This window comes from Girardinichthys multiradiatus, chromosome 15 (genome assembly GCF_021462225.1).
Source record: "Girardinichthys multiradiatus isolate DD_20200921_A chromosome 15, DD_fGirMul_XY1, whole genome shotgun sequence".
NCBI lineage: Eukaryota > Metazoa > Chordata > Actinopteri > Cyprinodontiformes > Goodeidae > Girardinichthys > Girardinichthys multiradiatus.
Genome location: NC_061808.1, coordinates 5,600,997 through 5,612,197, shown reverse-complemented (window position 1 = coordinate 5,612,197; position 11,201 = coordinate 5,600,997). Strand labels below are relative to the sequence as shown.

General features: G+C 41.3%; 1 protein-coding gene across 3 annotated transcripts in view; it reads left to right on the top strand.

Annotated features, from left to right (window-relative positions):
* Positions 1-11,201, top strand: part of rfx6 (regulatory factor X, 6) — a 28,117-nt gene that overhangs the window by 1,705 nt on the left and 15,211 nt on the right. For all 3 annotated transcript variants that reach the window (XM_047387857.1, XM_047387858.1, XM_047387856.1), the window contains exon 2: positions 10,083-10,236. In XM_047387857.1, the coding sequence (XP_047243813.1) occupies positions 10,151-10,236 (86 nt within the window). In that variant the 5' untranslated portion in view covers positions 10,083-10,150. The remainder of the gene's footprint in view (positions 1-10,082; positions 10,237-11,201) is intronic.

Below are 11,201 nucleotides of genomic sequence, written 5' to 3'. Positions count from 1 at the left end.
AAGGACCGAATTGTTTGTGATATCAACAGCCTCGATTCTCTGTAAATCTTTAGGTTGTGTCGAAAACTCACTCATCTTCATGAGATACGGGTCACATCCAACAGTTGTCAATTAGTTTATTGTACCTTTGTCTTGAAACTGGATCTAAATCTCTACATTACAAACTCAATGCAAAAGTTGCCTCCAGTGACATTTTACTTCCTGTTCTCCTTCTGAAATCGTGCCACCTTCGCACGTCATTAAAGTCATTGACTGAAGCCCGGCTATTTCTGCTGCGCATAAAAGAATCTCCAGGTTTCAATAAATAAATCATTTGCAGGTTATAAAAATGAACAAATTCATTGAAGAAAATAAATAAACAGAAAATATCCCTATAAACAAATGAAGGACCTTACCCTTGACCCTTGGTTTTTATTATTTTTAAATATTTTTATAAAAATATAGGCCCAATGTGCTAATCTACCACTCTCTTTGGCCTATTTTAAATCCCTTGGACGCATGTTATACTTTATTGAAAAATGAATTATCTTTTATTGTTTTTGTTGTTTTTGAAAAAGCTGTGTATGGAAAAATGTTAAAATTCCTAATTTGTAAGACTTATTCTATTTTCTAAAATATTAAAATCAAAAGAATTTTTTGTAATTTTGTATTATTATTAAACATTTTAGGCTTCAGCATTTTGGTTTTTGAGTTACACACTTAAATCTTATATATAAATCTAATCCCATTTTAAAACTCCCAATCCTTCAGACCATTTGAGGTAGCTAATGATATCAAACTGGACCTGCAACCTAACAAAGCTTAAAACTTATTTTTTTACAAACCAAATAAAAGCAACAGAGACAACAAAGAAAACAGTATTTGAAGTCTGAACTTCATAGATTTTAAAACAGAACTGATTTCCTTTAGTCAATATAACAAAAAATTAAAGTAAAGATGTACAGAGACAGATGTAAAGGTAATATAATTTGGTGTAAATGTGTAGTATTGGACTATTTGAACTATTTGGATTTATTTGACCCAGATTCTAACCTATATAACTGCATATAAATTGGACCTGATTGTTTTCTTAAATGCCCTGATATACCATTTGTTATAATTTGGTACTATATAAATTAACTGAACTGCTATAAGTTGCTCAGATGTCCAGAATTGTGTAGAAACTAATGGAAAAAAAACCTAAAAATTTTAGTTTGTAATGTATAAAATATTGAGATGGGAAACTGGGGGGAACCAAATGTCCTAACAACAGTCTGTCAAGTCTGGGCATATTTATTAAAACATATCTAATTAAAAAATAGGTTCTTTGCTAAATTGCATGTTATGTGTAGATGTTAGCTTGCATCATCCTTTTATTTATTTTTTGTCTATTTTATATTTAAATGATTTAGGGAGCAGTTTTTAAGGGCTTAGCAATAAAAACATTTCAGAAACTAATTTATGAAAAAAACTAAACCACTAAGTCCAAAGGAAACATAAGAACTCTGAATGCCTGGAGAACCTCTGATTACAGCCTTGGAAGATCACTCTAAAGTCTTTTCCATGAAAGGAAAATAGAAACATACCAAGGATAGCTTGTGGCTTATTGCATTCGTTTTCCGATTAGACAGAAATAATTTAAAATGTTGCAGAAATATCCTCACTTTGAAATCTTGATGAGACATTTTCTGTATGTAAATAATTTGGGGGAAATTATTAATTAGGGTGGTTTTGTAGTGATGTCAAGTAAGTCTAAATCACGGTGATATTTGTTGAAAAATGAATAATTATTTTGTTGACAGCTGGGCCTGAGATAGCTTTGATAATAACTTTTCATTTCTTGTTGGAAGTTTAATTCGTTTTTTAAACACACTGCATATTAATCACAAACCCTTGCTTTCAACAGGGCATGTTTCTGTCTACCTTTTTTTTTGTGCATAAATCAACTCAGCAACTGCTATTTGCTCATTAACACGGTATAAAAACTGAAATTTGTTCTTCTTTTTAACCTCTTGCCGCAATTAATTTGTGGGTGCCAATAATGGTAGACTGTGCACTATAGAAGTCTAACTGAGCTTGAATTTAACCTAAAGACAACCAAACACAAACACATCCAGATATTTCAGATCTAAATCTGTCCTGATAAAATGAGGACAGAGTGGGAGCTCTGAGTGAAGTCTGTGTGTGTTTAACCTGAAGTAAAAGGCCAGCTGACTGTGGGAGGTATGGATAGATGAATGGATAGACAGATGGATGAGGGTTATTTCTGTTAATCATTAATAAAGTGGATTAGCTTGGTCTTCTGTAAATATGATGAATGCATCCACAGCTTCATTAGTTCTTCCCTCCCTTGGAGGAGCTTCAGTTTTCCAAAATGCTGGACCTGATGCTTGTGATCTTCATCTATACCTGGACTTGTGTGCATGAGGAGTTGAGAAGTAGTGCTTAAGGATTATTTAGTCTTTGTTTGGGTTCTTTTTGGATCAGTAGATGAAAACGTCCCTGTTATTCTGTTAATTTAAACATAAATAGACTTTTATTCTGTCATGCCGATGAAACGCAGCGCCGAGAGTTCAGCCAGAGGTGACTTGTTCCTTATTCACTCTTTTACAAAGACTTTGTACAGCTCACCAGAGGTGAAACACTCAAATTTTCACGGAGAAGCACATTTTCATCAAGAAGATGATTCTGGGAGTAAATCAGGTATGCAATATTCTGTGATTATTCTACTCATGCTTCTTGGAGGTCAAAGTAATTACTTTTAGAATAATTACAATTCTTACTTATGAGTGCAATGATTTAATTCAAACTTAGATAAAAGCAGTGGCACCTGTTAACCACAGGGTGGTGCTACAACTAAACTCGATTAACATTTGTTCATTTTAGTAAAACAAATATTGTGAATATTTAAACTCACTGACTACATCCACATCTTTGCAACCAGGGCTTAAATCTTTAAAAAAATTTAAATTATTTTAGTACCTTTAAACTTCCTGAAGCCGTTTTACACCTCCATTTTCTGTTATATAGTTTATTCACACAACTTTTTTATGTATAAGAAGCAAATTAAATAGTTCTTTATTATTGCCAGAGAACAATTAGATTTACTGCGGACAGTAATCTGCAGAAAAGACACACAACAGAGCACATAATAATGTTTATTGCACTTAAACATTGTCATACCTGCAAAGACAAGCCTGTTAAAGCACAAGCTGCACCAAATCCAAACATTTTGTAGTAACCTGGGTAACAAAAAATGTCTTGTTTTTAAAAGAAAGGATCCATTCATACATTTTTATTTTATGATATATACATATTTCTGGCACATTTATGTTTTTACTATATCAGTCTAACAGAAAGATAAGAAAAATAATGTATTGGTTATTAAAACAATAAAATAGTTGCTTAAGCTGAGTTAAAAAAGAAAACATATGAAATTCGTACTTGTACTCGTCGTCTTCCGCTTATCCTCCTCCAGCTCCTCCGGGGGGAGCCCAAGGCATTCCCAGGCCAGCCGAGAGACATAGTCCCTCCAGCGTGTCCTGGGCCGTCCCCTGGGCCTCCTCCCGGTGGGACGTGCCTGAAACACCTCCCGAGGAAGGCGTCCAGGAGGCATCCGATATAGATGCCCGAGCCACCTCAACTGGCTCCTCTCGATGTGGAGGAGCAGCGGCTCTACTCCGAGCCCCTCCTGGATGGCTGAGCTCCTCACCCTATCTCTAAAGGAGTGCCCGGCCACCCTACGGAGGAAGCTCATTTCAGCTGCTTGTATCCGGGATCTCGTTCTTTCGGTCATGACCCAAAGTTCATGGCCATAGGTGAGGGTAGGAACGTAGACCGACCGGTAAATTGAAAGCTTTGCTTTTTGGCTCAGCTCTCTCTTCACCACAACGGACCGGCACAGCGCCACCATTACTGCAGCAGCCGCACCGATCCGTCTGTCGATCTCCCGCTCCATTCTTCCCTCACTCGTGAACAAGACCCCGAGATACTTAAACTCCTCCACTTGAGGCAGGAACTCCCCTCCAACCTGAAGAGGACAGGCCACCCTTTTCCAGTCGAGTACCATGGCCTCGGACTTGGAGGAGCTGATCTTCATCCCAGCCGCTTCACACTCGGCTGCGAACCGCCCCAGCGCATGCTATAGGTCTTGGCTAGAGGGGGCCAGCAGGACCACGTCATCTGCAAAAAGAAGAGACGAAATTCACTGGTCCGCAAACCAGACCCCCTCCGGCCCTTGGCTGCATCTAGAAATCCTGTCCATAAAAGTTATGAACAGGACTGGTGACAAAGGGCAGCCCTGCCGGAGTCCAACATGCACCGGGAACAGGTCCGACTTAGTGCCGGCAATGCGGACCAAACTCCTGCTCCGCTCGTACAGGGACCGGATGGCCCCTAATAAAGGGCCCCCGATTCCATACTCCTGGAGCACCCCCCACAGGGCATCACGAGGGACACAGTCGAATGCCTTCTCCAGGTCCACAAAACACATGTGAACCGGTTGGGCAAACTCCCATGAACCCTCGAGCACCCTGTAGAGGGTATAGAGCTGGTCCAGTGTTCCACGGCTGGGACGAAAACCACACTGCTCCTCCTGAAGCCGAGGTTCGACTATCGGTCGGACTCTCCTCTCCAATACCCTGGCGTAGGCCTTACCAGGGAGGCTGAGGAGTGTGATCCCCCTGTAGTTGGAACACGCCCTCCGGTCCCCCTTCTTATAAAGGGGGACCACCACCCCAGTCTGCCAGTCCAGAGGCACTGTTCCCGACCGCCACGCAATGTTGAAGAGGCGTGTCAACCATGACAACCCTACAACATCCAGAGACTTGAGGTACTCAGGGCGGATCTCATCCACCCCCGAAGCCTTGCCACCGCGGAGCTTTTTAACCACCTCGGTGACTTGAGCCTGGGTGATGAAAGAGTCTAACCCCGAGTCCCCAGCCTCTGTTTCCACCACGGAATGCGTGATGGGAGGATTGAGGAGATCCTTGAAGTACTCCTTCCACCGCCCGATAATGTCCTCAGTCGAGGTCAGCAGCCTCCCACCCCCACTATAAACAGTGTTGGTGAAGCACGGCTTCCCCCTCCTGAGGCGCCGGACGGTTTGCCAGAATCGCTTCGAGGCCAACCGGTAGTCCTTCTCCATGACCTCACCGAACTCCTCCCAGGTCCGAGTTTTTGCCTCTGCCACTGCCCGGGCCGCAGCACGCTTGGCCCCACGGCACCCGTCAGCCGCCTCAGGAGTCCCACAAGCCAACCACAGCCGATAGGACTCCTTCCTCAACTTGACAGCGTCCCTTATTGCCGGTGTCCACCACCGGGTTTGCCACCGCTACAGGCACCGCAGACCTTACGGCCGCAGCTACGGGTGGCAGCATCGACAATAGATGCGGAGAACATGGTCCACTTGGACTCTATGTCTCCAACATCTCCCGGGATCTGGTCGAAGCTCTCCCGGAGGTGAGAGTTGAATACATCTCTGGCCATGGGGTCCGCCAGACGTTCCCAGCAGACCCTCACTATGCGCTTGGGCCTGCCAAGTCTGTCCGGCTTTCTCCTCCCCCAGCGGATCCAATTCACCACCAGGTGGTGATCAGTGGAAAGCTCAGCCCCTCTCTTCACCCGAGTTTCCAAAACATGCAGCCGAAGGTCTGATGATACGACAACAAAGTCGATCATTGACCTCCTGCCTAGGGTATCCTGATGCCAAGTGCACTGATGGCCCCCCTATGTTTGAACATGGTGTTCATTATGGACAATCCGTGACTAGCACAGAAGTCCAATAACAAAACACCACTCGGATTCAGATTGGGGAGGCCATTCCTCCCGATCATGCCTCTCCAGGTGTCACTGTCGTTTCCCACGTGGGCGTTGAAGTCCCCCAGCAGAATAATGGAGTCCCCAGGAGGGGCACTATCCAGCACCCCCGACAGGGACGCCAAGAACGCCGGGTACTCCGCACTACCACTCGGCCCGTAGGCTGAAATGATAGTCAGAGACCTCTCCCCAACCCGAAGGCGCAGAGATGCGACCCTCTCATCCACTGGGGTAAACCCAAACACAAGACGGCTGAGCTGGGGAGCGACAAGCAAACCCACCCCAGCCCGCCGCCTCTCCCCGTGGGCCACTCAAGAGTAGAAGAGAGTCCAACCCCTCTCAAGGAGATGGGTTCCAGAGCCCACGCTGTGCGTGGAGGCGAGCCCGACTATTTCTAGTCGATATCTCTCGACCTCCCGCACAAGCTCAGGCTCCTTCCCCCCCAGCAAGGTGACATTCCACGTCCCTAGAGCCAGCCTAAGCATCCGGGGATCGGGCTGCTGAGGTTTCCACCTTCGTCCGCCACCCAATCCTCTTTGCACCGGTCCCTCACGGTTCCCCCTGCAGGTGGTGGGCCCACTAGGGGATGGCCTCGCGTCTCTCGTTCGGGCTTGGCCCGGCCAGGTCCCGCGAGGAGCAACCTGGCCACCAGGTGCTCTCCGGCGAGTCCCAACCCCAGGCCTGGCTCCAGGGTTGGACCCCGGCTCTGCCGTACTGGGCGACGTCACGTGTCTCGATATTTTCATCCTCATGAGGGATTCTTGAAATTTAGGTTTAATTTATAGCGACTATACGCTGCCACCGGATAAGAAATACCAGAACTTTAAAAAAAATCTTTGTTTTAAGGTGCAAGTTTTTTGGTTCCCTCTATCGAAATAAATGCTTTTCATTTAGTTTAAACTCTATTTTGAATGCTGCTCTTCACTTTAAAGCCTTTAGGCAATAATAGAGACGGTGCGTTCAAGATTCCTACTGTCCCATTTCCTTAAATTCATTTGACTCAATCCAAAGTGATGGTTGAACTGCTTACTGATTTAAAAGAATAATTATTAGTTTTCTGCAAAACATTTTATGTAAGTTTAAACTGGAAATCCTCACATGGTTTAGTAATTTAATTGACATTTGACTCTGGATTTATGGAGACTTTAAGTTCCTGCATGTTTATCGCCACTGAAGGCTCGATCATCTGGTTATGTTCTCATTTGGCTGCTCTCTGTACATTACTGTGTTGCTCTCCTGCAGTTTTGACTCTAATAGATCACATGATTGGAGGATGTGCTGGCTGTTTGTTTTACATGTAGACAATTCGCAACCTGGAACAACAGAAGCTTTGGCTCAGAGCTCCTAATTTCACCTTCATTCTCAAATTATTTGAAAATTCAGTGTCTACAGTTCTACTTGTTCAGTTAGTAGTTGCGTACAGTGGCTTTCACCGCTGTTAAACTACTATTTGTTTAAAAAAGAGATCCAGATAAATCATTTCAGAGTTTTTTTTTTACGTTGCCATAAATGTCCTGTACAATTTTACTGAAAAACAAAAAAACCCAAAAAATCAGATAGAGGGAAAAGATTAAAAAAATAATAATAATAAAGGACATTTTTTTACATACTTAAATGTATAAAAATAGGACCAGGATAAATCATTTGAAAGCTTCTTTTTACCATTAATGTCATATGGCTTTGTCGCTACATGCTCATCCAGAAGGAGAGACTGCTACAAGTCTCTGACTGGATGCAATCTGCTGGGTTTCCTTAGATAGAAAAACTTTTTAACCAATTTGAATAAATAACTAACTCTGACTGCACTGTTCAATGGTTAGGATTAATGGGAATATATTAACCTGACTTGAAATCTGTATGATTTGATTGAATTGACTTGGCCCATTTTAAAGTTACTCACCTTTCACACAATGCAACAGGAAACAACACTCTCCAATTATTTTTACCTCCGCCTTCCTCCCTCCCTGTTGGACGGAGTAAGGGGGAGTCAGGTTTAGCCTAAAGCCTCAGTTATGGTTGAGGAGCAAACACGCCCTCCATTTCTGCTACCTGTGTTACCCCTTCTCTTTTCCTATGGTTATAATCAGTCTGACAGAGAGAGGTACCCACAATCCTTGTGGTTTTTAATATAACAATGGCCACCAGTGGGCTCTAGATGGACAAACGTTATCAGTTTATTATTTTACTTAGTACCCCTACACATAGCCCATTCTAAATTGGCCAAACTCTAACACTCTGCAGTTTGATCTAACCTCCCCAACAACCCTACACCATTCCAAACCCTTTGTGAAGTGCCTTGAGACGACGTGTTGTGAATTGGCGCTATAAAAATAAAACTGAATTAAATATAAATAATTTACATTTCAACTGAAAAAAAAAACAAATCTGTTTGGGGAAAATACATTCATCAATCATCCATACCTGCTGGAGCCTATCTCCAGCGGTCACTGGGGCGAGAGGCGGGCTACACCCTGGACAGGTCGCCTGTCCATCGCAGGGCAACCACGGAGACACACAGGACACACACACACACACACACACACACACACACACACACTAATACCGAAGCAGAATATAGAGAGACCAATAATTCATGTTTTGGGACTGTGGAAGGAAGCCGGAGTACCCGGAGAGAATCCACACATGCATGCTGTTGTCAGATATCACACGTGAAGATCTTTACAGTAATTCTTTGTTGAAGCACCTTTTAATTCAGTTTCTCATTTACAGTTAACCTGATTAATTTGAAATACAGTTTATCTGTCCCAGTTGCAGTTTCCTGACGTTTGCAAAATGTGGCTAAAGCCAAAGTTTGCAAGATGGTTCAACAGGATCTTATTGCTAAAAAACGTTATATACAACAATACAGTAAAGAAAGATATCTCTATCTAGATCATCAAACAAATCTCAATATCAGACGAAGATAACCTGAGTAAATATATAAAGCAAATGATGATTTTATTTTTTAAAGGTACTCAAACTGACCTGGCCCTGTGTGAAAAGGTATTCCCCGCCCCACACACCTCCTTGTCATGAATATACTCCGATAAACTGTTGAATTATACCTAAGCTCCTCCGTAGCCATTTAAGTGTAACAAAAGAAAAAGCTAAAAGCAGAAGAGATCTGTGTGAGGGAAAAATAAGTCTATGTATGACATGCAGGTACATTCATACCACAGAAGCCTGAGTTCTCAATTTAAATCAAAAGGTGCTTCAACAAAGCATTATTTAGGTGGTGTACATTTATTCAACCAGGTTATTGCATCTTTTTTACTTTTTATATTATTTTCCCAACATATTAAGCTTATCAAACATTATCATGATGTTGACATTTTTTTCCACACTTATGAAAGTAATTTAGCACATTATTTTGTAGAAAGACTTATTCTTTATTACAGTTACTCTTTGTATTCATAAATAAAAGTCATTATGAGGTTACTGTAAAGGTCCTAAAAAGTAAAAATACTTTTCAACACATCATATTGTTTACTTTTGGGCTGCACCAGTAAACAATAAGACATGAGGGATAAATAAAGGCACAAACATTTTCCAAGGTTGGATAAAAGAAAACTAATCAGAACCAGCATTCAGACTGAAATAAAAGCTGCAAAGTTAATAAGGAAAACCTTGGAGGCTTGGTGAGAAATACTGAATCTAAAATAAATTAAAGAATCACTCATTAAATACTCCATTAGTGAAGAAATGTTAGTTATCTCTGCCGAAAAACTCATCAGAAGCACGTTAATAAATGAATTTAGGAGATGAGAAATACAGAGTTTAAGAAAGAGCAGATTGTCGTTCCTTATTCCTTCTTGTTTAAAACGGCCAAGTTTTAAAATTACAAGCCAAGTTTAAAACATTTGTTAAGTATAGTAAAGTTTAAACATAGTTTAACCCTGTATTTGAGTGATAGGACTGCTTTTAAACTGTTTAAAGAACATAAACATTTAATCCTAGCATCTTCCAAAAAAGATTAAGAGGCAAAGAAAGCCAAAAAAAAAGGTTTATAAGATAAACCTACTAATAGCTACCTGGTCAGTGTAGGTGTCATTCTGTCTCTTTTATTCCTAAAAGGTTCAAGTAAATTTGGTTTTTTCCAACAGATTTGTTTAGATGACATTTCTGCTCTACAATGCAGAGGTTTCTGCATATTTGTCTGGTAGCTTTTAGCTGAACATTAGCTTAAACATTCCTACTATTCTACATATAAAAGAAGTGGATAAAGCACTGTGATTAAAAGCAGTCTCTGCTGACCGTTGTATGTTATCCGTTGTATTTCTCTGCAGAGGACAGCAATGAGACAGCGTCATCTGAAGATGAGCATGATCTGTTGGACTTGAACTCAGACCTGACCATGAAACAGAGCATTAGTTCCTCCAGGAAGACCATCAGTCAGATAATCAAGGACAAGAAGAAACAAACACAGCTAACTCTACAGTGGTAAGAGCATCAGATTCCGGTAATGGTACAGTTTTAGCAAGATATTTATATACACTTTATATGTAAAAACACACATGACTGTATGACATAAAATCAGAGTAAATGTGTCTTGTTTTAGGTGATTTTTAGGATTTGCTAAATTATTAGGGTCAAATGTTTTTTGTTTCCTTCCACAAGCTTCTCAAAACAGTTTCCTAATATTCTTCTTGACAGAACTGGTGTAACTGTGTCAGAAGGTTTGGAGGTCACCTTGGTCTGCCAGTAGTTTTCTGTGGGGCTAAGATCACAGCCTTGTAATGAACCCTTCAAAACATTAACTTTGTAATCCTTAAGCCTCTTTGAACATATTTGGTCATGTAGAGTCATTGTTAATTTAGAAGACTTATTTGTGTCAGAACTTCCTGGCTGATGTCTTGAGATGTTGCTTCATTGTTTTCATTGAATTTTTTTCCTCATTATTATTTTGTGAAGTTATCGCTTTAAAAGAGGAATACCTAGTTTCAACTGCATATACTTCTGACAGTGGGCCAAGTACTCATCTTAGAGGAACACGTCAACATTTTGTTTACTGATGTGGCTTAAAGTTCCAGTACCATTAGTATCATTTCATCTAAAACCTCTGAAGACAACTTTTCCTTTTCCACTGGCTTTTTTTAGGTCGCACTGCTCCGCTCCACTTGGTCTCTGTACACTCGACACAGAACCAGTTGCGTTTCCATGGATCCACAGACAGCTGGAGTTATGGCTTGAAGCCCCGCCTCCTGCTATTAATGTTACTGTGTGACATTGTCACATTAATCTGTATAAAATGATTACAAATATATAAATAAATAGAAAATAAAGCATAAATAAAAAAAGGCAAAGAGCATAAGGTAAAGCATAGGTAAAAAAAAAGATAATTATCTGGATCATAGCCCAGCCAGAACTTATAAAATAAGGCTCTCAGGAGTTCTGATGTGAGACCG